The sequence below is a fragment of the Leptopilina boulardi genome, unplaced genomic scaffold (assembly GCF_019393585.1).
Source record: "Leptopilina boulardi isolate dan_hultmark-lab unplaced genomic scaffold, ZJU_Lbou_2.1 LbouV2_341, whole genome shotgun sequence".
Lineage (NCBI taxonomy): Eukaryota > Metazoa > Arthropoda > Insecta > Hymenoptera > Figitidae > Leptopilina > Leptopilina boulardi.
The window spans coordinates 5938295-5965707 of NW_026137909.1; the positions used below are offsets into that span (position 1 = coordinate 5938295).

The 27413-nt window shown below is 30.4% G+C and overlaps 1 protein-coding gene across 12 annotated transcripts in view; it reads right to left on the bottom strand.

Moving 5' to 3' along the window:
• The window catches only part of LOC127285826 (disintegrin and metalloproteinase domain-containing protein 11), a 173284-nt gene that overhangs the window by 49054 nt on the left and 96817 nt on the right, over positions 1-27413 (bottom strand). For 8 of the 12 annotated variants that reach the window (XM_051312022.1, XM_051312023.1, XM_051312019.1 and 5 more), the window contains exons 6-11: positions 24141-24210; positions 11695-11841; positions 10448-10648; positions 9674-9748; positions 8142-8314; positions 955-1124 (exon numbers count right to left, since the gene is read on the bottom strand). In XM_051312022.1, the coding sequence (XP_051167979.1) occupies positions 955-1124; positions 8142-8314; positions 9674-9748; positions 10448-10648; positions 11695-11841; positions 24141-24210 (836 nt within the window). The remainder of the gene's footprint in view (positions 1-954; positions 1125-8141; positions 8315-9673; positions 9749-10447; positions 10649-11694; positions 11842-24140; positions 24211-27413) is intronic. The other 4 variants (XM_051312025.1, XM_051312026.1, XM_051312017.1 and 1 more) reach the window with 1 other exon arrangement.

Below are 27413 nucleotides of genomic sequence, written 5' to 3' on the forward strand. Positions count from 1 at the left end.
TAGAGTACCGCGAAATGTAGTCATCTTGACCTCGTTAAATTCATCCTCGGAGCGGTCAAATTGCCTTCCTCTCCATCTTTTTTTTTTTTTATTCCACTAAAAGCAAGTTTCCAAGGAAATCGAAGATTACAGGAGGGGAAAAAAATGTGAACTAGTTTAGATTCCCTGAACATTCACGTAACAAGATATCAACGAATGGGAATTTCTATCCGCGCTTTTGTCGATATTGACCAGACATTTGCGGTTACACAACAATGCAAATATCCAACGATATACATTATTCATGTATACCAAATTAAGACTCGTCGATTTCTTAAAGTTTCACTGCGGTTTGCATTACAAACGAGTTTCCCTTTAATTTTCTTTCGCTAAATGTATTGCTAAGGAAATTAAACGCATTTCTGTTGTTTGTCGTTTATTTCGAATTCATTCTGGTCCTTAACGACCTCGTCTCTATGAAATAGTCTTTCTCTCTCTCTCTCTCTCTACACTTTTACGATCAACATTAACCAAGAAGGACCTTTAAAATGCGTCACAGCAACCACTCATAATACTTTTACTATTAGAAAAGGTAATACAAAATTTTCACCATTCTCCGTAATTATTTCTTCAATAAGTTTCTTTAATGTAATATGGTAATCGAATCTAATAGAGAGGTTTTAAATGGCTTATTTTACAATTGTAATCAACTGAATTTATAAGCAATTGATTTAAAGGTTTTTCAAGATTCGCATCATGATTACCATTTTGAGAAAAAATAACTTCGTATATTGTAAAAATAATCTTGAAGACGCCTTTATTACTTTCCTTTATGGTTATTGAACAACATACTTTGTCTATTGCCCATAGTCAGAAATGATTATAAAAGCACACAGGTGCATCGTGCAAACCACATTGTTTAGGCGGCAGAGATTGCCTAATTTAACGTCAATGAATAGTTGGTTCTATACTTACTTCCATCATCGTGTCCCATGCCGATGTTATGACCAATCATATGAGCCATCGTGCCAGCCAACACATGTGGTTCATAAGAATTGAGATCGACACTAATTCCTATGGCACGTTTACTACAAATGGTGCCTTGCGCAGCCATTCCCGATTCTCCGCCTTCAAAAGTTTCGCCCCTGTAATCAAAAAGAATTTAATGTGATATTACCATTAAAAAAGGTAATACCAGTTCTAACTTTCGAAAAATCGATTTTTTTGCATTTTCTTAAACTAAATATTTTTAGAAGTGTGTCTGTAAATTTTTATGTTGATCCAGTGAAAAATAAATAACATTACGAATCCGATGTCATTTTTATAAAATTCAAAATGGTGGACCCAATATGGCGGACAATTTTTTACAAATTATTAAAATTTGCTCGAAACTGGTTACTCAGGTATTTTCGGGGTCGCTGAGTACGAATCCGATGTCAGTTTTTCAAAATTCAAAATGGCGGATCCAATATAGCGGATAATTTTGTTAAAATTGATGAAATTAATCACAGATATACACACACACAAAAGCGCCATTTTGAATTATAAAAATCCAAAGTCATATTCATAAACAGCAACATCAAAAACATCGTAGTAACAAGTTTCAAGCAAATCCGATCAATTTTTCATTTTGTCCAACGTCATATTCGTAATCAGCGACCTCAAAAACCCCCGAATAACAAGTTTTAAGCAAATACGATGAATTCTTCATTTTGTCATCCACCATATTAGATCCGCCATTATAAATTTTGATAATCCAACATCATATTCGTAACGAGCGACTCAAAAACCTTCCGAGTAACACGTTTCAAGCCATTCCTATAAATTTTTCATTTTCTCATCCGCCATATTGGATCCGCCATTTTGAATTTTGAAAATCTAACGTCATATTCGTAATCAGCGCCCTCAGAAACCCACGAGTTACAAGTTTCAAGGAAATTCGATCAATTTTTAATTTTGGCATCCGCCATATTGGATCCGCCATTTTGAATTTTGAAAATATAACGTCATATTCATAATCAGCGCCCCCAAAAACCCACGAGTTACAAGTTTTAAGGAAATCTGATCAATTTTTCATTTTGTCATCCGCCATTTTAATTTTTGAAAATCTGATGCCAGATTCGTAATCAGCGACCCCGAAAACTTTATAGACATTATTGTTAGGTTATTTCCTATTGTTGTTTAGTCACAATTACATTTATTGTAAAAAAACGCTATTTTTAAACTTAATTTGTTTATAACATTTATTTTATTTATGACAAAAACTTTTTTAATGTAGTTATATTGTAATAGACTAGAGGGGCTACGCCACCCTGCGCGCTTTGCGCGCCAACCCCCCTGTTTTAATCATTTTTTTTTAATTTTCCATTGATCTTATTTTTCCAAATGAACCACCTATTTCAAAGAATTATTATTACAAATTCATTGAAATCTGAATAAATATTATTAAAATTAAAATTATTAAATTTTAATTAATAAATTAATTAAATTAATAATAATTAAATAATTAAATAAATAAAAATCGACATTAAGAAATTATTTTTAAAAATAATTTCAATGAAATTGACTAAAAACCAATAAATTATTAAAAAGTCTTGAAACGAACATAACCTTTAAATTCAAGTCATTTTTGGCGGGAACTCCACCTCCACTTGGGGCTATATTGAAAGTCTTGAAATTTTCGTAACCTTAAAATTTATGTCATTTTTGGCGGGAAATACAGAGAGAGATGAGGGAAGGGGGAAGGACTTACTGCTTTATTAGGGTCTTAAAACAAACATAACCTCAAAATTTAGGTCATTTTTGGCGGAGGAGGGGAAATGAGAGGAGGGAGGGGGGACTTGCGGCTATATTCAGAGCCTTGAAACGAACATAACCTCAAAATTTAGGTCATTTCTGGCGGGGAGGGGGGGGACTTGCGGCTATATTCAGAGTCTTGAGACGAACATAACCTTAAAATTTAGTCCATTTTGGCGGAGGAGGGGAAATGAGAGGAGGGACTTGCGGCTATATTCAGAGCCATGAAACGAACATAACCTCCAAATTTATGAGGGGGGACTCCCCCCTCCTAGGTCAAAAATTCTTGAAACAGCGTCGGCGGAGATATCTTTTTGTAATATAGGAAGATATTCTAAAATACATTTTAAATATATTTTGTTATTGAAATGTGTAAAATAGTGGCTGAAGTATTCAAAAAAGTGCAAGAAAAAAGGTGACACTCAGGAGTGTCACTATGCCGCAAAGGGTTATACATACACGGTTACTATTGAACATAACTTCATCTTAAAAAATACAAAATGTATATTAAATATTATTTAACAACAAATTGCAACTGAAAATAATTTTTTGATTTCAGGTCAAAGTATTTGATTAAGAAGCTGCATGTTCCACAGATTTTAATGCAAATGAAACTGGTGATATGGCCTACGGAAATCTGCTATCGATTATTTTAGAAGGCGAAGAAACTGAACAAATTGTATTAGACGGATCAAAGCTTTGTTAATACAACAAATTGTATTGCCTATTTAACAATTTAGTTTTGTTATTTCAACTGTTCCATAAAAATTTTCTTTGTTCATCAAACAATTCCCAAAAACAAATAGAACTGCTGGTTCTATATTGACAATCCGGAATTGTTGTGTGGACTTAATTTTTAGTAACCACAACAATTCTTTTTTCTCCGTGGCAATAGGGGATTTCCCTTTTATCCTCCTTTTCGGAAGAGAAGAATTGCTATATGGTCTAGGAATTGACGACTCATTGTAAAATGCATTTTTTTTCAATCCTTCGATTGGGAACTAGACAATCTTATAAGAAATGTAAATTAATTTCATTTTACATTATAAAATTTTTTTTTATTGTCAATTAAAGTTCTAGACACGTACTTTAAGGTAATAAATTAAAAAAAATTCATGGTGCGTGCAATGGAGCCCCTCCAATAAAAACCATCTTCGAAGAACAGCAAAACAAACGTTAAATTTCAGCCTCCTACAGTGGTGTAACCCCTTGGTAAAATTCTCATCCAACTAATATATTTACCAAATTATCATATTTTTTAAATAATATTGGTATTAATTGTTATTTGTTTCTGTTAGGGAATATTGAGAATGTGTACAAAACGAATTTTCGCGATATCGATATCGCAAACGCAGAAGGAACAAGAGCTTCTGAATTCCGTCTTCTCGGTTACCAGAAGTCCACAATGCATATCGTAATGAGATCTCTCTCTCTCTCTGTATTTTAGCCCCTTTCTTCCCACCCTTACTCAACCCGACCAACAGTCGGACTTCCAGACTTTGAGAAGACCAACTTTAATGACAAAATTCTAGAAGGCATATCTGACTCTCCGCGGAGGCGTAAACTTTCATGAAACTTGGACTTATTCTGATCCCTAAGCCACGAAGTTTAAGTCGATACGATTTTTTTTTTCAAAAAACCTTCGACCCAGTTTTTGCAATGACGCGATGAAAAGCATCTACAAGTTGTAACCTGTTACATACTATCAACTTTTGGAATTGGATAAAAATGAAGCAAAATCAATTAAACAAAAATCATTAGATTACTTTAAGAGATATTAATGCCATTTTTTTTATTATCCTTGCAGGCAGTGTCTCTGCTTGATTTTACCTATATATAGAAAATGTAATGGTAGAGAAACATATTTGTAATCTCTACATTCAGCCTTCGCGTGGGTGAAAAAAGGAATGTTATTAAAGAGAATTTTTTAAGAGATGTTCAATAAAAATTCGTAAGATGTAAAAAAAAGTTCTTGGAATTTTTTTATATTATCCGGTTCTTTTATATAATTAGAGAGGAATTTCTAAAACTAGGTGAGTTCCAGGGTTGGTGACCCCGGAGGGGAATGAAATCTACACTCCGGTGGTAACGAAACGTTATTAATATTCTAATAAGAGCTTAAGCAGAGCTCCACTGAAGGTTTATCTAACCCCGTCGGCTCGCCAGATTGGAAGGGTCCGAGGAACGAATTTGATTAAGTATCGAGATAATTTAGCGGAAAGCAGCTGAGGCGACAATATTATTCGAATTGTGGACAATAAATTTTCAAAGTCCAGTTAAAAAAATGGTTCTAATACTGACATAATTTAGGTCATTTGGAACTTGGGAAAGACGAAAATCATCAAGACATAATAATAATAATTATTATTAATTGATTATCCAAATATTTCGGAATATTTCCTTTTTTTCAATTTTGTTGTACGATTTTAAATTCCCCAGATTAATTCTGATGGCTTATTGGACAACGATTGTTGTTTCCGTCTCATTGAGAAACGGACTGTTGTTTTCTCTTGAAAGTCATGTTACCAGCGCTAATCCAAATCTCGTGTCAGTACTGGCTCAACATTGGAACGCTTATAAATTACCTTTCTCTCTCGATTGGAGAGACGAACTCGTATTTCTACCGTTTCGCGTTAAATGATCGAGAAGGATGAGGAAGATGTCCATTCTGCTTTCCGGAGTGGAACACTGGTCACCGGCTGACCCGAATTGACCGCATTAATCAACTGTTCCGCGAATCACAATCGATTGCGATACGTTATTGACAATCCCCCGCGATTCGAATGCGATTGAATGATTTAAAGCTTTTTCTCGTTCATGGTAATGCCTTTTTTCTAAAAAAAAAAAAAAGAAAAAAAAATCACCCAAACTACGCATCCTGTCTATTCAAAGCCTATCTGTATGCACCAATATACATATTGATTATGGGCTTTTAAATTACTTTTTCAACGAAAAAACATAATCATGGGATTCAAATTCGTTGACGAAATCGCTCTCGGAGGAGTTATCGGTTCAAGTTCTCTGGTTGTTTTTGTAAAACAAAGCCACGTTAACTAAATATATATTTCCCAGCATGCATCGCACAAAGAATTATTGGATTATTTTGTTGACTTTGGTATATCGTTATTAGTGAAATATTATTGTATACCATAAAATTAATTATGTTGAATAATTAAGTCGAATAATGGAGAAGAAATTAATGAACTAATATGTAATTGCAAAATGAAACAATTAATGTTTGATTGGAAAAAATTATTCCTTGTGAACATTTTATATTTTATTTCGATAATTGACAGGTTTCAATGAGCAAGATATCGCGATCGTTTTCCTCTTACAGCCACAGATAGGCAGTGCCTGTTCCAGTAGTACATATTGTAACGCGGCATTTTATCGCGTATAAATTATTTCAAAATAATAAATTATAATAGATTTTGTAAATAAATGACATTAGGGTGAGAATCCATTCATAATGGCTGTAAAATGTTATAAATTATAAAAATTCTTTTTATGATACTCACTTCTTTTTGTTTAAATAATAAATTCACGTATTAACAAACCAACTTGCTAAAGTCGTCAGATTAATAGTCGACTCGTAATGAATAAATTCGATTCTGATTTGTCCTTTCGTTCTGTTATGAAAAATTCTCGCGAGGCATTGAGGATTCTTGCTGGGTCATAAAGACGTTGAGGACATCACTATCTATCATTGAAATTAATTAGAAGTCATCAAGGGATGAGCTTTCTGGTTTATATATTAGGATGAGAGTTCCGAATATTCAAGAATACCAAGAAGACGAAATTGCTGTTTTGTTGACAATCTGTCAAATCAATAATAGCTGACAATTTCCTATGGACTTTTCGCATCAATCAATTTAACATCGGATAGTGTAGAGATCTGCATTACCGACGACTGCGTATCGATTATCGATCGCGGGTATTATATTATTGAATATTAATTGATCTCAATGACACCAAGAAGAGAGGCCGCTGTTTAGCGACGCTTTCGAGTTTGATTCGTCAGCCATTTTACTCTCATTCTCATCCTGGTGTTCGTAGAGTCAAGTTGTTTTCTATTCTTTTTCGTGTAAAATAATTAAAATTATAAAAATGAGACGAGGCTTCATCGTCGTCGTCAAATGGACGTCGAGTCCCAATAAATTAATTAGGAGTCGTTTTCTTCAGAATCGATCTCATTATTATTAAAGTATAATTGAATAAATAAAATATAAATCTTGTCTTTTGGCCTTCTGCCATTATTTAACTTTTTCTAAAATTTAAAGTGATAATTAATAAATAGCGACATTGTTATAGAATTAAACTATTACAAATTTTATATTTTAAAAGTAACTGCAGTGGTTATGTGAGAAAAGTCATTTGTTTAAATTTCTCGAAATAAGAAAATATGGATTTATCACGTTTTGAAAATTTGCTCCTCAGTTGAATTATTATAAAATTAGTATTTTTTAAAATTTCATTCTAATTCCCAATAAATCGTTTTTCCGTCATGATCCCAATCATCGATAGTAATGTACCGGTCGTCTTTAATTATGCTTTTAATTTAATTGTCCTGATTAATTTAAATCAAGAAATAGATTTAGAAAAAGTTATAAGTTCCAAGAACAAGTATTTATTGAATTCAAAAATTGTTATTAAATTGAATTTTAAATAATTACAATTATTAATTTTTTTTGTTATAACAGTAGAGCGCATATCCCATGATTTTGAATTTAGGTTAAATCATTTAGAAAATTGTTTTTGTGGATTTTTCTTTAGAGTCCCGTGCGTTGTAACGTATTTAAAAAAGAAAAAATTGAACTGTTACATAGACAAATTACGTAACTGCACTTTAATTTGTAACATATTCTTTTGCTGTATATGATGATAAAGGATCCAAATATAGTATGCTTGGCAATTAGAGCACAGCAAGTCGTTTTTGTCTTGTTGGTAACAAGCGGGCATGTTTGTTCTGTATATTTACAATTTAAACTTGTTTGTGAAGGTAAATTTAAATAGATGCAAATTTAGTGAAATGTAAATATCAAGAAACTGAGAAATTATAAAGAATTAAGAAATTGAAGAATTTTAAAGAAATGAAATGTATTTATTCTATCACTAAAAAAATATCAAAAAAAACATCCAAAGCAATTGAGGCTCCTCAATTGAGGACACACACTCGAATAAGTTTTCTTGATAAAAAATACAACTATTGTATTTTTATTGCTTTTTTATTATTATCGAAATTATAGATGTGATTGTAAATCATCAAAATGGATATATATATATCGATATTTCTCTAGACTGACGTTGCATCAGTATTTCATGTAGTAACGTTGGCAATAATTGATAATAGCCTTTGGTTGACTTACGTGAGCAGCTGAGTTGTATCGGAGCTAACAGTATACATGTGTCGCATATTGTAATCGTTGAAGCCCAGCAAGGCACGACCAATATCCATGGTTTTATCGATACTCGCTCGGTTACCGCCTTGCCATGTTTCGATGTATACTACTGATACTCTAGTGTTCAATGTACGGAAGTACTGTAACAGACATACGTCATTTACATTCCAAGACAGCTACACGCAATCTTTAAATAAACTATTTATAAGAAAGCAGGTAAAAAAAATCACTTTCCTTTAAAAAATTGCAATTTGCGGAAATTAAATTTATATAAATTTAATATGAAAATCAAATCGTTTTTCTACCTAAGATTACAATAATTTTAATTCTTCCGATTTGAACAGACCGGATCTATTAAAAAATGTTCTTATTGTGAAAATTTTACACACCCCGGTGAATTGAACGATGGAAGGAGAGGATCTCTATATACCTTTGGATAATTCTATGGACGAGGAACGTGCGACATAGCGGCCATCTTGAATTGTAGTATAGGTAGGGGAATAGTGTCAGGGTTGGACACATGGCTTTTTTTAAATAAGAACACTAGCGCCACCTGTGTGCGTACGTGACGAATCTTCTAGTAGTGTAACCTAACTTTTTGTGGCATTACATTTTTGGAGAATCAAAAGTAGTGTCTCCTGTGACTTCGGTGCAATCGAAGAGACAAAAAAAGTTTTGTTTGACTTGTGAATAAACCTAAAAATTGTGTAAAAAAAGCAAGAATTCGGCAAGGTAAGCTTATTGAATGTATTGTAGGGTACATAATTTAAGAAGAAAAAAAGTGAAAAATCGAATCGCGACACATGTCTGGTTATGGTTAGCACAATTCGAAAATGATGCTTCTAGTTAGGGTTGGACACCCATATTATGAATTTGACACAATTTATAAATAAATATACAAATAAATTTTATTTTATTGATATTACAGTGCAAAATTGTGCCAAAGATATTAGAAAAATAATACTTAAATTGTATAAATTTTGTTCATCATTTCATTGAGTTATTTGGAACAATAAAGCGTTATTTTTTGTAATTTGAGTTTATTCCTTTTTTAAACTCATGAAGCTTTACAATTTGTAAACAATAAGTAAAGATAAACATGAAAAACATTACAAATGTTATTTTACGTTTTTACCAATAATGGGTTTCGATTTTCAAAAAGTGTCCAACCCTGACTAGATTTTTTTTAAAAATGTTCATAACTTTTTTAATTTTGGACCAACATATTTAATTAATTCATATATTTATTGATTGTAAAACAATATCCAGGTTTTTAATATATCCCAGGTTCCACTCATGGCCTATCCAGAAGTATATAGAGATCATAATAAGATAATATATCATCTTCTATTTTCCATTGCGATTCACCGAGGTGATGTTACATATGAGTTACGTAACAATAATTTAAAATACATATATACTAATATAATTTATATATAAGAAAATAAATTAAAAGAATTAATAACATTTCAATATAATAAATATGAAAATTGACTTACCAAATCGGCAATATTGGCAATTTGAATAATATCGTGGACGACCTCAGCTCTAGAGCTACCGTTTCGTTTATCGAACTGAAAGTTGAAGGAGTTATTTGAAATAAACCCACGTCATAAAAGAAAACGAGAGAGAGACAATTTTTTTTTTGCAAAAGAAAACTGGGAATTCTTTATGGTGACTGTCGAAATAAAGATGGTACGATATTGAGATGTTTTTGAATTACGAACATTTCCATCACCTTTTCTATGATATAATAGAATTGAACGCGAAAAGCGTAGATGCAAGAAAAATGCTTCATTCAAAATCAAGTATTTCATTGCACACGATTCTTTCATGTTCTGATTTTTACATTTTGTCTAGATGTAAAAAAATTTTTCATCTCAATTTCATAAAAAAAAGCCAAATTGATATTTCAAATAAACTTCTAATAAATGAAAATTATTCGTGTTCAAAAACTTTTAAAAACAATCTTGAATGATCAGTTTTTTTTTTCAACGAAAAATTTAAAATTTATTTATCAATTTCACATAATTCAGTGTCAATTTTTCATAATTGAAAAAAGTTTGAATTTTTTTTTTTTATGTAAGTCCTCTCTGGATAAGAAAGTAGACTTATCCGTGGCTCAAAGATGAAATCTGTCACAATGAATTTAATGTTATACTCTATAAGGCAAATTGAAAAAGTGTGGGATGGCAGGAAAAGTTAATCCGATTTGAAACGGTCACTCGAGATATATAAAATGGTTGATGGAATGAGACAGATTTTTTTTTTACCATGGCTTTGTCGATAACGATGGCAGTTTCGATGAATTTCTCAGCTTCACGAACGTCTCTTTTGAAGCGATTGAAAATCGGTTCCGTCAGGCCCACATGTTTCTGCCTGCGGTTTTTCACAAGCCACTCAAGATTGCCCGAATTGGCGCAGCCTTTGCTAGCTTTTGTTTTTGCTTCAAATATGACGTGAGGATGTTTCTGCTAAAAGAGAGTTTAGTATGTAGTACACGATTCAGAAAAAAAATATAAAATACTTAAAATTTAAGAATCGAAAATATTTAGCTGAAGAATTTGGTATGTTAGAATTAATTTATTCGGTATTGTTGAAACGAAAATTAAAAATAGAATTGCATTTATTTTCTGCTTTTACATATTATTTTCTACTCTATTGGCCATTGTGTGCACTTTTCTGGCGAAAGAATGCAAGCAATGGTCTCTTCTAATTACAAAACGGGCGGTAAACACTTCGTTTCGGAGACCCTTTCTAAAAACCAAGAGTTTACACAAGTTCGGATGTTGCTGTCTTACCAAGAATCGTAATTCTTTGTATCCGGGATTTTAGCCATTAACAGTCTACGAGCTTTTACAACTGTTCCTTTTTTGCTTTTCCCTTTTACTGCAAATTGTACTGAAATTAAAACATCCAACTTCTTTTACCTCTCTGCACTATATTGTTATTTTTCAGTTCTCTTTTAACGTACTTAATTGCATATTAAAATAAAAAAAAAATACAGTCATTTGTTTGCGAAAGCTAATTCAATTGATAATTTATCAAAGATTTGTATAATTTTTAAATTAATGAAAATTTCATTAAATCCTTCTTAGCTGAGAATTAGGTTTTATCATAGTTTTACCAAGTTACAAAGTAACAAGAACAATTATTGTTATAAACGATGATACTCATCGGAACGTGAAACTCGGTTACAACTTTTGGCTCGATAAAATCATCCCAAGAATGTGATGCAGCTTCGCTAAACTTGTTAAGGCAACTCTCAAACGAAATTTCCACCGCCAAAATTATAATTTTGTTACACACAACACTAAAGAGCATGCATTAAGTTTGTTTCATTCTCAAAAAAATTATTCGCTTCATCAATCACAAACATGCGTCATTCGTCTCCTTTAATAATAATAATTGACAAATGTAATCTGTAACGATTAACAAATATATAGTAACTTTTTGTAATTTTTAAGTTATCAAAAGAAAAATAATTTATTATCTGATAATTAGGAACAAATAAACTGACCGACAAATCTCCTCCGTAAAAAGGATGTATGACAAAAGTCTCGTTGCCTAAGTGTATTACCCCGCTGACTCCGTTGCATGTATGAAAAGCCGCACTGGCACCTGGGTAATCCCTCACAGTGCCATGGTAGTAACAATGTTCTATTTCCTGTAACAATACACAAATACAATTGTCAAATGCTTCCATAGCGACGACTATTTATTACTTCCATATTTTCAATGCGAAACTGTTTTATATGTAAGATGAAGTGTAAGAGACTATAAAAGTAGAATTCCATTTTAAATTGATACCAATGTATTCGTAAGATAGAAAATTTGAAAATAAATTGCTACAGAAAATAAAAATTTACTTTTTGCTACAAATTACGAAATTAGCTTTAACAATTGATGATTTTGGTAATCAATTTAACAATTAATTTAGGTTATCAGATTACAAAAGTCTCCGATAAGACTTAGTTGATATTAACAGATTTGCTTCTCTTCATAACCTGTTGATAAAAGTTATCAAGATCAAGTTCCAGCGGAAGCTAATTTAACCAAAAATTAATTTCTTATTTAACGTCAAAGTACATAAAAATTAAATCTGTTAAGTCAAATTTGTGACCACTAATTATTAATTTTTTGGAGAATAACTCCTTGTTAAATTCATGCTACACTGTAAACAAGAGTCTTTAGCATATAGGAAAGGAGTAATTTATTTCAATTTTGTAAAATCATGTTTGCGATAATTAAAAGGTATAGCCACAAAATGCAAGAATCTATTTTGAACACACTCGATCATAGTCAACTGACCCTCAATAAGACCATAAGACAGAGTCAAACTCAATTATAGGTTTCACTAGTATAACGCCACACAAAGATATGTACTTCCTATACTGCTCTTAAAAGTTTGCTTCTAAACTCTACCCCAAATAATTAGTTGTAATTAAATTGAGGTGAATGTTAGAATAATCGTTATAAATTAATCAAACCAAAGCTAAACAACTGCAACGGCAGTTTCACCCAAGAAATTGCCAAACAGAGGTTAAGCAAATGATTATCTGTACACGTTATTTAGAATTATGTGGAAAATTTTGTTTCATTTAGTCTTCTATTGCTATCAATTATTTCTCTAAAATTTAAATAGACATAAGCAGTTAAAATTTTTAGATAATATTTTCAAGTGTGTAACATAGTTACAATTCTAAAATTAAATTTTAGATAACTATTGTAGAGCTCTAGTTACAATTAATAGTTACATTATTAAATTATAAATCACAAACAAGTTTATTGATTTCCAAAATTATTTTCTAACAGATTAATCTATAATATATTATTTTCACGATATTTTTATTAATTATAATTAATTTATTAATAATAATTATAATACCACTAACTTTAGTGTCTATTAATATAAAAATTAATTTAAAATTAATTTAAAATTAATTGTAAAATTAATTTAAAATTAATTGTAAAATTGATTTTATTTCAACATTACTGATTTTTGAATTATTAAAGAATTTAATAATTTAAAATTTTCATTATTGGAAAATGATTGACAGTAATACAATGGCATTGTTCTCGGAGAGCGTTAGAAACGTATTAATAGAGACAAAAGTCACTCTGTCCTTATCAATACAAATTAAATGTTATTGGATATATCCAAATTAGACGCAATGAAAAATTTTTGATAGAAAATATAGAGGAAATATTCCGAAGGCATATAATTAGAGATTATTAAATGAATTGTAAAAAATCAATTTAAAATATTTCAAATTGATATTGATTGTTTCCTTCAAATTGTATTAAAATTATAAAAAATTTCAACCACTTTAAAAATAATTTATTAAAAAAAAGTACAGAAAGTAAATTTAGAAAAGGGAACCAACAAAATGCAGTTTCGAAATAATTTTGAAAAAAATTTCCTTGTAAATTAACAATAAGTTAATTGACAATATAATTTCGAAGATTGACCGTAAATAGTTTCCTGTACTCCAATAATTAATAAGTTTCAGATATAATTAATTGAGTTGAAATTAATTATCTAGAAGGGAATTTTCAGAGATAGATCGATTAAATTTTCATTAAATAAATTATAATTTCTAATATTATTTATTAATTATAAAAATTAATTTAAATATAATAATATAATTATATTAATTAATTATTTTGTATTTACAGACTTTGGTTAGAGGTAAATTTTTATAAAAATTTCATTAACTTTATTATTAATTTTATTAATTAAGAACTACTCCACAAGAGTTATTTTATAAAAGACCTACTCTAATTTATTGTTTCTGCATTTATTCTGAGTGAATTGTTTATTTAGCCTGTAAACATTTGAATATTTGTCCTAAACTCATTCCTCTCTTCACGACCTGCATAACTGAGCAAAACCGGCGAGTGCAAATTATTTAGTTGAAACACGGTTGTTTGGTCTATTCTTAATTAAATTCAAGTTTAATTGAGAGTCTAGTTTAAATTGTAATTATTTGAGAATTTTAGGTTTAGCTTAGTTCGATTGACCTCAACGATGACAGACGAATTTTCCAGTATATCGAGGATATAAACATTAATTCTACTCTTTAAATGAATTTTAATTTAACTCTTTGATATAACAGAATGTAAGTAGGAATTGCTTTACTTCTCACAGAATTAAACAAAATTTTGGCTGCCTTGTGCTAGTATAATATATATAACTACTGATCAGAGAGATAAAAATTGTCATTAAATTCGAATGAGGTTATTTTTTTATCGCCTAGGAAGCGTTTCAAGTGTTTCTGATGTCAGCAGTATAGGAAGTTTGATTTAGTCTGACCTAGACAATGAGACAATCGAAGAGGAACGCGGGAAGTATTTAAAGCTTTGGCGGGAGGAAGCTGAGTGTCTTTAGAAGATCGAAGATGGTAAAGTCTTGCAAAGTCCAGAAGAATGTCAAAATGACTATTAAGGACAAACTTAAGACTCTTTAGGATCTTATCAGTGAGGTGAAGTAAAAGGACGCCCTAGATGATAATGGAGATAGCAACCTTGGTGGCACTATAGGCTATACGGAGGTGAATCAGGAAGATTGGAAGAGAGTGTATTCATGAGAAACGGATTTGGTGATTAATCATAGAGGCCTAGAAACGAAGAAAATGCTCTGGCAGTACAGAAAGGACTGACGCCGAGGAGAGACAAAGAAGAAGCAAGAGGAAGCACTTCTTGTCAAAAAGATTCCGAAGGTGACGGTAACACCGAATCCTAAGCAAACCAGTAAGAAGAAAGCAACGATTAGATCTACAATGGAGATCCGAGTCGCAACAGGAACAACGTATGCCGACGTACTGAGCAAACTTCGAAGGGAAGTGAATCCGGACGCAGGTCACAGGGTTTGTAACATGTAGGTCGAGGGTACAAGGCCTACAAGAAAGGGAGATATCCTGATCAAAATCGGAAGAGACTCCAATAAGGAGGCATTCATTGTTGAGGTTACCAAAGTGGTTGGAAGCATGGGAAAGGTGTAGATCGTGGATCGACAGGTCACATTGGAGATCTGACGTACTGAGCAAGTTTCGGAGGGAAGTGAATCCGGACGTTAGCTACAAGTAGGTCTTAGGTGCAAGGGATACAAGAAAAGGAGATTTCCTCATCAAAATCGGAGGAGACTCCAATAAGGAGGCATTCACTGCTTAGGTCATCAAAGCGATTGGAAGCTTAGGGAAGGTTCGACAGCTCACACTGGAGATCCGCGACCTGGATTGACTTACCCAGAAAGAAGAGATCCAACAGACTGCTTGGCTAAAATCTTCTAGAAGCCAAGAAGCAGAAAAGTGACGGTCCTAAGACCCAATTGACGAGGAATGAAGCTAGCAGTTGTAGTTACTGACCCAGAGGAAGCGGACAGGCTGGAGAAATTGGGACGCAAAAAGATTAGCTTTATGTGTTGCTTAATAAAAAAAAAAGGTTGATGGTCGTTTTGGTGTCACCGATGCCTGGCGTACGGACACATAGAAACAATCTATAAGGCAGCGGACAAATCGACTGCGTGCTTTAAGTTAATTTGAATCAAAATTAAAACTAAATTTTTATTTACTATTTCCCAGATTAAAAACAGGGTATTTCCAACTTACATTCTGATTCAAAATCCGTATTTTATTCCATAAAGTGATTTTATAATATATTTTTACTCGTATAATTTTACAACTATTAAATATTAAGAATTATGCAATAATCCTCATGTTTCTATATAATTCCATTTTTTATTTTTCCTTTTCCTGTATTTGATATAAGTAGGAGAAATAAAATTACAGTTCAAGTTATATGGTAATATTGCAAAGGTAGAACATATATATATATATTGTACAAACTGTTGTCATCAGTCAATATTATCATAACATTAAATCATAGCAATCTTATCTGCACGAACAGTGGCACATCAAGAGTGCATTGAATTATCATAGCCTGCATGTGTAAACCAATCGATCATACGTGCCAGTTGTGTAGATTGACATCTTCTCAATTTAACTTGCAGTGCAACTGGCATAGCATCTGCTTTAGTTTTCCCTTTGGAGAGATAAACTTTGACATATGATTTAATGGCTTTATTTTTATAACCAAAATGCTTTTTAAAAGCTATTAACTTCAATTCATATATATTCTTTTGACAATAAATTCATATATATCTATACTTTAAGATTGATTCAATGTTCCAATATATGAATGAAATTTTTTTTTCCAACTCGAATATAAATTGTGACTCAATTAAAAACTTTTTTTATAATTTTAAAAACGGATATTATATATCAGTTAAAAAAAATTTATTGAAAAATATTGGATTTTTCAAAAGTGATACTTGTGATTTTATCAATTATAAAGTTTCGAACAATGAAAAATGCTTTCTATTAAAAAAAAATGTTTTTAAACAACTTTTTTTTATGAAAAACTCTTTTCACTAATTTGTCTGAAAATTAGTAATCACCTCTGCATTTCGAGAGAATATTTTGAAATGGCCGGATATTTTTTTTTTAAATCCTGATATTACAAAATGGACGGGAGAAAAAATTGAAAAATGAACATTTTAATGATAAACGAATCGTGAATAATGAAGAGTGTCAAATACAAGCTCGTCAGTGTAATGAGAAAATCACGAAACGAATTTTTGCTATGTAAACACAAAAAGCAGACAGTACAATATAAATATGAAAATTATCACTGTTAAAAATATTGGCACATAAAATAGAATTTTAAATGAAATATAAACACAAGTGAAATTGAAAAATAATGAGTGAAAATATAAGGCAAATTAAATAAAATTTATATGTAAAATTAAAGTGATCAGTTTGTATACTAATTCACTTATTGTGTAAATATTTATATAAAATTTTTTTTTAGAACAACATTTTATTCAATTATATGATATGGAATTTACTGTACAATTTATTTAATCAACTTGCAACAAATTCAAAAAAAAATTCCTGTCCTTCTACTTTTTTATATAAGTATTATTAGAAATTGTATACATATTTTTCCTCTTTTTTTTATGGAACACATAACGTGTGCAATTTAAAAAGAAAAAAATTTCATTTCACGGAGTATATAAAAAATTAAAAATTAGAACGACTCCAAGGCAGGTGGCCTCGTATTAAGTGTCGGCAATATAAATGTGAAAAATGTATGTAATAAGTTATAAAGAATGTAGCGTAAAACTGAATAATAAAAAGTTGAAAGTGAAATAAACAAAATTAAATTTTTCTCTGGTTTTGTAATTTAAATATAAAATAAAAAAAAACTGCTGAATGTGAACAATTTTGAAAAAAATTTATTGCTAAACTAGATTTGGAATTAAAGTTTTTGTTAAGATTTAGTAATTTTTAATGATCTGAATAGATATATTTCGCAATATGTGAATATAAATAATTTAGTGGACTTTCATTCGTATGTGTATCGTTTTACACGAATTGGAAGTATTTATTTTTTTAAATTATTTCTTTTACATGAAATTAATTTATTGTGATTTAAAATACTTTAAACAAAGTTAACTATTACGGGAGAACCATTAAAAATGCGTTAATAACTTTTACATTTGTAATCAGCGAACTTCTACCTTTCTCTCCAAGTTGAAATTAAAGTTTTATGGAAGTAGGATTTTGTAATTAAATTAACACCTATTTACATTACCCTTTGAAGTATTTAATTTTTCAAAAGATTGGAGATTGGGGAACTACTATTTTCAATGCAGAAAATAAAGCAGAAGAGCAAAATATCTCCTTAAACGCACTGTTTACTATCCTATTGGATAAATTTATGTATCTCTATCAAAAGGAAATCCATAGAAAAACAATTAGCAAAACTATTCAATCTTTTAATATTGATGAATCTACTTGAAATTATCTTTCCCATGATATATTTTTCGATACTCAAAATTGTCAACGTAAAAATAGATACACCCTTATTTTTCTAATGAACGAGACCGGGCCGCGCCCTTGTGCACGCGTGCTAATTTTTTGTAATTTAATAACATAACATTTTGAACGAAAATTTATTACAATAACAAAGAAAAAGAATACAATACAATATATTTTTCTTGCCCAGTTCATAACTTCTTTAACACAAAAACTGAAATCACTGTAAAAATACGAAAATTAATTTTAATAGTGCACTGTAATCACTGATAATTAGTTACAAATGGTCACTAAATTTTTTCACACCAAAAAAAAATTATCATGTACACTGAAATCACTATAACAATTAATTACAAACTAACACTCTCAATTTTTTCTCACCAAAATAATTATCATGAATACTGAAAACACTGTAATCACTAACAATTAATTACAAACTAAATTCTTTATTTTTTCTCACCACAAAAAATTATCCTGAATACTGAAAACACTGTAATCACTTACAATTAATAACAAACTGACACAAAAATACACAACTTTTTCAGTAGTGCTATTATGTGCCTAGCACCACCAAATGCACAGGCTCACTTGAAGTTAGCTGCAAGTATCTGATGAAAGTATGTCGTCAGTTTTGACCAATCACAATTTATAATTTTGAATTCTACCAATAAGAATAGGTGTCTACACTTGAAGATAGGCAATTTCATGTTTTCTTTTTAAGATGGGAGGGTTGTAAGTCCCTCTACTTAATTCGGATTAAATATTTCAGTTATACTTGAAACTCAATTTCTATCAATTCCGTTTTGATATTTCGCTGACACTTTTAAATTCTTTTGAATTCTGTAAATTAAAAGTTCAAATCTTCAGAGCGTCAAATTTTTTCTGCACAAAATTTTAAAACCGAATTGAAAAGAATTTAACAATCTCCTTATTACATGCTAAGTTCTAATTATAAATAATAACAGATACCTTTATCTGAACTGATTATTTTATTTTGAAAATTATAAACGAAGATTTTAATCAAAATAAAATTTAGCATATCAAAGATCAAATTTTGCCATCAGAAAAATATTTTCCTTAAATAGAAGGTTTTGGATGATCACATCAACGATTTATAACTAAACATTTATACAAAATGAGATATAATCCTAAATGTTTTTTTAACAAAAGTATTTCTCCACAAAACAGTTTGAGGAGTAATGGCAAAGTTAGGCAAGGCTTTTCAAGTATCGAAAAGCGAAACGATCATCGTCACTGAAATGGCACTTTTAGCACCAACACAGATTTAAACTAGAATTTTATACGGATTTAAATAAAAACTTCGACTGCTAACCAGGTCGACAAAGATTTCTATCTGCTTGATATAAACTTGTGCTGTCATTCTGGATGATAATAAAAACAGATTGACATCTTTTATTTAGGTAAACGCATGAAATTGATTTAAGAAGTAGAAAATATTTATATACTTTTTGTCATACTGGAAGGGAATACGACTTTTTAGAAAAAAAATTCCAGTTAAAAAGAAGTTGCTTGTATAAATAAATTGCAATCGCAAGACTTAAACTACTGCGTTGGGCTCCAGTTCCATAGAGTGGGTTTCCTTTGAAGTTCGCTTAGCAGCGATATATTATGGTAGGCATTTTGTGGGCGTTCAGTAAAGTTGAACAATCTTCAATAATCAAGTTAAATTATATGCAAAATGTATTTCAGTGGAAGCAGCAAATTAAACTCTATCGATACTTCTGTTTCAATGCATATCAGTTTATGATTTTAGCTTTCATTTGATATTTAAGAATATAAAGTATATAAAATGAATAAATGTAACATTCTATTTAATTCTCTTTTGCGAAAAGCAAATGTGATTGAAATTTTGTTGAACATTTTTATGTATGAAATTTTAATATTTTGAAAATTTGATATGATATATATATACTTACAACAAAAATTATAGTAGTCTTAAAATTTTTTAGAATCGCTAATTGAATTAGATTTTAAACAGTCGAAATATTTTATTCAAATTGAAGTACAATTTTCATTATATCTCATTTTTCCCTGAATTTTGTTAAATGGACATTGAGCATTGAACCGAGATTTGGTATATAATTAGGTACGTACATTTGAATAACTATGAATCAATGCCAATACTGGCGGAGAGATGGAATGATATAAACGCAAATTCTGGCTCAGTTTGCCCGACTTTGGCTGCTATTACTGGACTAATATTAGTCATGTTAGATCAATGGATCCTAAATGAAAACTTGTTATTTGTGAAAGCAAATAGAAAACACGTTACTCATGAAAACAGATGGAAATTATGCTCTTATGTTTTAAAAACATTAGAAAATAGTTATTTTTCATATTTTCTGATTTAATTTAATTAAAGAATCAATTATTTGATTAGGATTTTTAATTATTAATGAAATCAATGACGCCAGGTTATTTTATAACAAAACCCAAAAATGGATTAATCTAGAGAAGGAAAATTATATTTTTCAAAAAGGAACCAGCTCAGTCGTAGCTGATCTTGATAAATATCTCGACATAAGTGTATAATTAGATTTACTATTATTCCACCATTTTACTAAATTACAAATATTTGATGACTTTATGAAGAAAATCTTTTTTTGATATTTTGGTGGAGGATTTCATTAATATTCTAGAAGAGGGTTCCCTTGATATTCCAGAGGAAAGTTTCCACGATGTTCTAGTGGATGATTCCCTTGGAATACTTCAAAGGAATTTTGGGAATCTTTCCCGTAAGTCATTAAAATAAATTAATTACATACACTCATGAATTTTAATTCTCATATCATTCGACGAGACATCCACTGATCTGTAATTCTTTAACTACACTACCTGAGGAGTGATACACAAGACTCTTCCTAATTACACTTAATATATCTAAATCGTTCCGCATTCAACTAATTGTTCCCTTTACTTTTATTTTAACACGTGAAGTGGCGCGGAACAGTTTTGAATTATCCCACACAAATTATCCTGACCTTGAGTAGTCTTGTATTCGTTTTTTTTAATATTTAATGATTGGTATCATTATTATTGTAATTAGGAAATCAGTATTCCTAATAAATTATATCCAAAGTAATATAATGTTACCTTATAATAACTCAAATTTCATTAGATTGTCAAAAATTCTAAAAACATACAATATACATACTATCCCAATAGTTAATAAACATTTAAGATCTATTATAAAATTAGGTAAGGATCCTATTGACAAGTGGGATGAAACGAACATTGTTTATAAATTTAATTGTAAAAACTATCCAGCGAATTACATTGGAGAATCTAAGCGTTCATTAAAAACACGTATTAATGAGCATAAAAATATTAAAAATAAAACATCTGCTCAATCAGTAGTTGGATTACATCGATCAGAATTGAATCATGAGTTTGACTGGGATAATGTTCTTATACTAGACCGTGAACAAAATTATAAAAAACGATGTTTTTCAGAAATGTTACACATAAAAATTAATGATTCCACTATTAATAAAAAAGAAGACATAATGTATCTAAACAAAATATACTTTCCTTTAATTTCCAAATTAGACTCGTGATTCTATTTTTCTGAAAATATTTCACTTCCACGTGCTGTTTACATCTAAGTTCATTGACTCCTCTATTTCATTTAGATTTTAAATTTTGTATTTTCAATTTAGTCATGACGATACTGGTCTATAAACCTGACGTGCCAGCTTAATCTGAGCAAAATAAAATTTTCTAACGCAAAGATGTAACGGTTCAACTAATTATTGGTAATTGTTATTACTTGTGTATTTTTATTATTTGAGAAAAAAAAGATAATGTGGTGTTATAAATAAAATTATAAATATTTTCATTAGATTTAACCAGAAGATGATGACGAACCAAGTCATTGAAACGTCGTTTCTTGTTTTGTGACAATAAACAATATTAATAACATACATTTTTTATGTTATTTTATTCCTTCCAAGGATCGAATTTTTCTCAACTTATTATTAAACATTCCGGAAGGGAAAATCCTTACTCTACAAATATATATATATATACGCAAGTGTCAACATTCAAAAGTTTAAGTTTTCGTGGGTACCAGTGTCTATCAAGCAATAAAAACAATTTTTACGAGCGGTCGTAAAATTTCCATAGAAGATCCAATCTTAGGTGATCAAGTGTTATAAGAAGATAATTGGAGACCCATCAATACACGTATTAAAGTAATAATACAAAACCTTATAAAAACAAGGATTATATGATTGTTCATTTAAACAAATATTAATTGTCAAGAAAATATCATTCTTATAATAAATAAATAATCTTTTATTTAATTATGTTCATTCATTTAATAACCTCTGGCCCAACTTAATTTCTCCAACTAAATTAAATTGAGGAATTAGAGTGGGGAATAATTATAAGTTCCTAGATTAGGAAAAATTAATAAAAATTTAAATTAAATAATTCACATGAAACTTGCATTTATTCTTTTTTTAATATCAGAAATCAGTATTCATAATAAATTATATCTAAGTTAATTACGGTTTGATCTACTTTCATTATCATCTTTATCATAAGAGATAATTTCAATTCATAATTTTCTTTTATAGAATTGACTTTACATGGTTGTGCTGTTTGGGTTTATATTTTGAGTTCACAATAAAAACCCGGGCTCAAAATGATCTAGCTAGCAGGATCATTTTGGTCCGCAGCAAAAAATGAGTCAAGTAGGTGGCGCCACATTCTATGTCTTTTAGCATTGGTTCATTTTTGCTGCGGATCAAAATGAGCCCAGGTGAACATATCGATATCCATTTTATACATCGATATTCCATTACTGATGACGAATATTGGCCAATTTAGTAAAAAAGGGAAAAAAATGCCTCTTGCATCGATGAGGGTATTAAATAAACTAATTTTAAAAGGAGGAGGAGAAGAGGGAAACAATTTAGTCGGCGACACGGTGGTGGCGGTACTAGTTAAAAGCTGTTATGCGAATTACCGGAAAATGAAGCTTAATTTATTTTTCAAAAGCGTGTAATGGGGTCTGCGAGGGAGAGAGAGGGAGAGAGTGAGTGAGAGAAGGAAAAAGTTCAACTAGTTTTGCATCATATTCTCGTTGCTGTTCCAGCAAGATTTTTCCTGCATTGATTATGGTAATGGTCCAGGGAGGTTGGCGCGCTCCTTTATATACCTTTTTACGTATAAAATATAAAAATCGAGATTACGCCGCTCGCTCTCTTGTCGACGTTAAACAGTCTTTCGCTTTCACTAAAAATAACTGCTGCGTGAAAACTTTTATGAATATGACAATGTTCTCCATGTGCTCAACTTTCCATTGCAGATATTTTTACCTTCTATGTGTTTTCTTTTTTTTTTTTTTTTTTTTTTTTGATATCTTTTTTTTCCATTTTTAGCTTGGGAAATTTATATTTCAAAGTTTACTTTTCTAGTTAAAAGTCGACATTTTCTCATATTTTACAATTCTTATATATGTATGTATCCTTTGTGTGACAAAAGTTGCCAACTTTTAGCAAAGCCCATGGATTTTCCAACTTGTAAAAGCATTAACGAAGAACGCTTCTGCAAGTGAAGAATTTGAATAATTTTTTTTTTTTTTTTGACAAAGAGAAAACAGATTTTTTAAAATTCTGACATTGACCTGTACAATCAAAGTTTTTAATGGTAAACAAGAATCCTTTGAATAAGATTTTTATTTTATATAAAAATTGATGTAAACTGAGATATAACAGGAGCTAATGTTTTATTTTTATATTTCATTATTATTTAAATAAACTATCACGATTTATTGAAGGTATTTAAAATTTTAAATAGAAAAATATATTTTTTGTAAAAATTAAAAAAATATAGAAAAACCAATATTTTTCAACCCTGTTTCTTTTTAGAAATATTCATATTCACTCAGGTAGTTTTAAACATATTTTCCTTATTTTACTCATGGAAAAACTTTTATTAATTAAAAAATATTGAATTTTCTAAATTTTATATGAAACCAGTAATTTTATGTTTACAAAAAAATTACGAAAAAATGTTTTGTAAAAAAACTATGTAATTAATATAATATTGTTATTACCTGTTTTGCAACTTGTTCCGCGTTCTCAACTAAAAAGTCTTTTTGAATCAAATTCGGTGCTAAAAGTTGCCTGAAACATATATAATATGCAATGTTATTTGTGAGGTTCGGGTATATATATATATATATATATATGAAAACAAACGAAGAGAAAAAAAAATTGTTTCTTTCATTACTTAATATTTCTCTAAAAGCTTCGATCCATTAAGGAACATGAATGTCGAGTGGAAAACAGCAAATAAAAAACGAATAAACTCTACTCTTAAAAATGTAAGTTTTAATGCATGTTTATTTAAGAGAAAACGCTATCAAGTCGTATATTTGAAATTATATTCCATTTCAAGTAAAATTCAATTTTTCAGAGCTTTTTTCCGAGGCAACGAATTCACATTTTTCCTCTTTTCCTGATGTATTTCTCGTTTAGTTTTTCAGCAATTTCTTTATTTTTTTTATTAATATATATTGAGCGTAATTAATAAGTTGCCAAAAAAGCTTTTAATTTTTTTTTGAGAATGAAAAATAAAAATTAATTAATATAATAAAAAAGGAAAATAAAATTTAGAATTAGTTATAGTAGATTATTTAGATTCGTGGGAATTCATTTTTAATTACGACATTTTGTTATTTTTCATTTCTAATGAAAATTGTTTTTCAATTGTGGAATTATTTCAATTGTAAAGAATACTAAGTTTTAAATTGACAAACTCAACCGGTTTTTTTTCGATAATATTGAGTTTAATTTTAAATAAAATTGACATGTAAAATAGAAGCCATTGTTTCATATACATACTACGTTTATCATATTGAAAAATACAATTATTAATAAAAATTCAATTTTTTCCTTAACCATATCTTTTCTTATACAATTAAATGATAACAATAGTCTATTATTATTTATGTAAACATTTTCATTTTTCAAGTTCTTGGAAAAATAGTAATTTTTTTTAGCAGAGAATAAACACTTCATACCCATTATTAAAATAAAGACTTTGTTTGGAAAAATATATTGTAAATATAATATTACAATGTTCGAGTCTAGAGTCATATTTCTAACTGCAAAGATCACAAAAATACAGTAGTTTAATTAATTACATTTATTTCAGTAGATTACATAAACTAATTTTTATTCGATTTTTGTTAAATATAAATTTTTTTTTGAATCAAACAAAAAAAGAGTTTTTATTTTATGACGAGTAAATAAAATTTTATTTATGTATATTGAATTTTTAAAAAAACAAACATAAATATACACGCAATATTATATGTAAAGAATATCATATATTTTGTATTGAAGAATTTCACAAGATTAGCTTGTGGAACTTGAACTGTCCTCGCAATAAATATTGCTTACTCAAGCTATTTTATTGCTTTCGAAATATCGGAAATAACTGCTCAGTCAGCAATAAAATTCCGATTTATATCGATGGGAATTTTCTCCTAAACACGTAGCATTCATTTGCAGTTTTTATATCTCCTTCTCAACAATGTTTTGATAACATATTTTTTTTTATTCGAATCTTAAAAATAAAGGCAATTATATTTTTTTATAAATTCCCTTGGAGGGATCACTACAATTAATTCAATGGTTAATTCAATTTAGACATGAATTTAACAGAAGGAATTTTTTTCATTCCTCGTCGGATGGGTTTTAGGACTGTCACCTTCCTGCTGCTTGGGTTCTGGAGCACTTCCGCCAACGCCTATTGGATCTCCTCTTCCTGGGTAAGGCAATCCAAGTCGCGGATCTCAAATGTGACCTGTCGATCTACGATCTGCAACTGCTCCACGCTTCCAACTATTTTGATAACCTCAGCGGTGAATGCCTCCTTATTGGAGTGTTCTCCGATTTTGTTCAGGAAATCTCCCTTTCTTGTATCCTTGCACCTAAGACCTGCTTGTGGCTTACGTCCGGATTCACTTCTCTCCGAAGTTTGCTCAGTACGTCGGATTTTCAATGTGACCTGTCGATTCACGATCTGCACCTTCCCCATGTTTCCATCCACTTTGGTAACCTCAGCAATGAATGCCTTCTTACTGGAGTGTTCTCCGATTTTGATCAGGAAATCTCCCTTTCTTGTATCCTTGCACCTAAGACCTGCTTGTGGCTAACGTCCGGATTCACATCCCTCCGAAGTTTGCTCAGTACGTCGGATTTCCAATGTGACCTGTCGATCCACGATCTATACCTTCCCCATGCTTCCAACCATTTTGGTAACCTCAGCAATGAATGCCTCCTTATTGGATTCTCCTCCGATTTTGATCAGGAGATCTCCCTTTCTTTTAGGCCTTGTACCCTCGACCTACATGTTACAAACCCTGTGACCTGCGTCCGGATTCACTTTCCTTCGAAGTTTGCTTAGTACGTCGGCATACGTTGTTCCTGTTACGACTCGGATCCCTATTGTAGATCTAATCGTTGCTTTCTTCTTACTGGTTTTCTTAGGATTCGGTGCTACTGTCACCAAAAGCATATCTTTCAACAAACCTCTTCTTACCAGGTAAGACAATCCAAATCCGATTCCAAAAGTTACTTTTCGATCCACCAACTGCACTTTTCCTTTCAACCCCTGCAATGACGGTCTGTTACGAGATTAAACACATTATTGTCTAGAACAATAAACGAAATAATCGCTAACACTGACGGCTGGTTCGACAATTTTATTTGCAGACAAACATCACGATAATAAATATGACGTGTTTAAATTTATATGTGAAATAGACGATGCTTCCATAAGTGTACATTTTAACTGCAATACATTAATAATCCTTCTGCAGGTTCACTAACGGAAATCATGTTACAACAATTACTTCCTCTAAATGTTCAAGTTTGGTCATCTTCCTCGGCAATGCCGAAACACTATCACGCACCAATCCGAAGTTATCACTAAATCATTCAATCGCCAATTGCATAAATTCTGTCCTTTCATTTTGACGATATTTTGAAAAGTCATGACACTTCTATAATATTTTTATTGTTTTATGATGTAACCAATGTGTACACTAATAAAATTATTATTATATTATAAGTGTCACGACTTTTCGAAATACCGTCTCAGAAGACGGAAGGAAGGACATCATTTATGCAATTGGGTGTATCAACGCTTATGACTTCCACTAACTAATAAATAAAGACACAATCCCTAGCACGAAGGAAGTTCAGTGGGTTTTCTGAGCCTCTTGGCTTAGGAAAATATGCTGATTCCTTTAGTCTATCGTTTCCAGAACACCTAAAAGGAATCACATACCTGTTATTGCTCATTCTCGTGCGATTAG